The 1,167-nt window shown below is 51.8% G+C and overlaps 1 protein-coding gene across 1 annotated transcript in view; it reads left to right on the top strand.

The window, feature by feature from the left end:
- The window catches only part of usp54b (ubiquitin specific peptidase 54b), a 33,490-nt gene continuing 32,323 nt past the window's right edge, over positions 1–1,167 (top strand). Inside the window, exon 1 of the mRNA XM_071523993.1 lies at positions 1–156. Coding sequence (XP_071380094.1) covers positions 1–156 — 156 coding nt within the window. The remainder of the gene's footprint in view (positions 157–1,167) is intronic.

Raw genomic sequence — 1,167 nt, 5'->3', positions numbered from 1 at the left:
ATGTCGTGGAAGAGGAACTACTTTGCGTCGGGCGGCGGAGCGGTAGGCGGGGTGCAGGGGCTGGTGACCCCGAGAACCATGACCTCCATCGCACCCAGCAAAGGCCTGAGCAACGAGCCGGGACAGAACAGCTGCTTCCTCAACAGCGCCCTGCAGGTCAGTCGGACGGACACACACACGCACACAGATAGACACAAACACACACACACACACACACACGCACAGGTAGACACACAAACACACATGCACAAGCACAGCCAGACACCCGTCCATGCTAAAAATACATTGAAAAATGCATAAAAATACACACCTTCATGGATTAAAGTGTCTTCCAAACGCCACACGGTATGTTACGCCCGCACACGCTAAATGCACACGCTAACACACACATGCGTGCATTCGTACATGCTCACATGCACCCCCACGCTGCAGTAAATTGATATTTAAGCGCGACAGGGATGAGATTAGCGGCATATTAACGGGGGTTTGCGTGTTGCGGTGGGTGTTGGCAGCGCTGCCTGTCTGGCCTCAGTGTGGACAGTCAGTCTGTGTTTAGATGCTTGCATTGCGCTGCTACTGCTGCACAGCAATCTCTTCTCTCACACACTCTTCCCTCCTCCCAAGACTTCCAGCTGGCACAAACACACCCGCACACACACACACACACACATGCACGCATACACTCACACACAAGCACACGCCAACCCAACTACTGGCTTAAAAGAGGGAGAAAGGGAAAAAGAGAGAGAGAGATTGGAGTAAACCAAAGAGGGGGGGGGGGGTGATGGGGTAGAGGCTTAGGGAGAGTCAGAGGGAGCGGACGGATAGATGAAAGCAAGGAAAAGTTGCTGAGGGAGAAGAAGACAAGACAGGAGGATGGGAAGAGTACAGTAAGAGATAAATGCAAAGAGAGAAGAAAATAAAAGGAGGACAAAAGGGATATTGCCGGGAGGGACAGTGGAAGGTAAAGCGGAATTAAAGAGTCAAACGAGGTAAGAGAGAGGAAGGTAAACGAGTGTTTGTGTGAGAGAAAAAGGGGATGGGGAGAGGAAGGAAGAGCGAGCGAAGGGCGGCGAGTTTGTTTGTGAAACTAAGAAAATGCCTCAACAAAGACATGCAAAGCAGCTCCGACGGGGGAGAGAAGTGGGCCACTTCAAGGACACACAC

The sequence above is a fragment of the Centroberyx affinis genome, unplaced genomic scaffold (genome assembly GCF_046629955.1).
Source record: "Centroberyx affinis isolate AG114_WGS23_722 - 3 ecotype Tasmania unplaced genomic scaffold, CSIRO-AGI_Caff_v1 ptg001131l_1, whole genome shotgun sequence".
Lineage (NCBI taxonomy): Eukaryota > Metazoa > Chordata > Actinopteri > Beryciformes > Berycidae > Centroberyx > Centroberyx affinis.
Note: the sequence above shows the minus strand (reverse complement) of the source record. Positions and strands in the feature narration are given on the sequence as shown.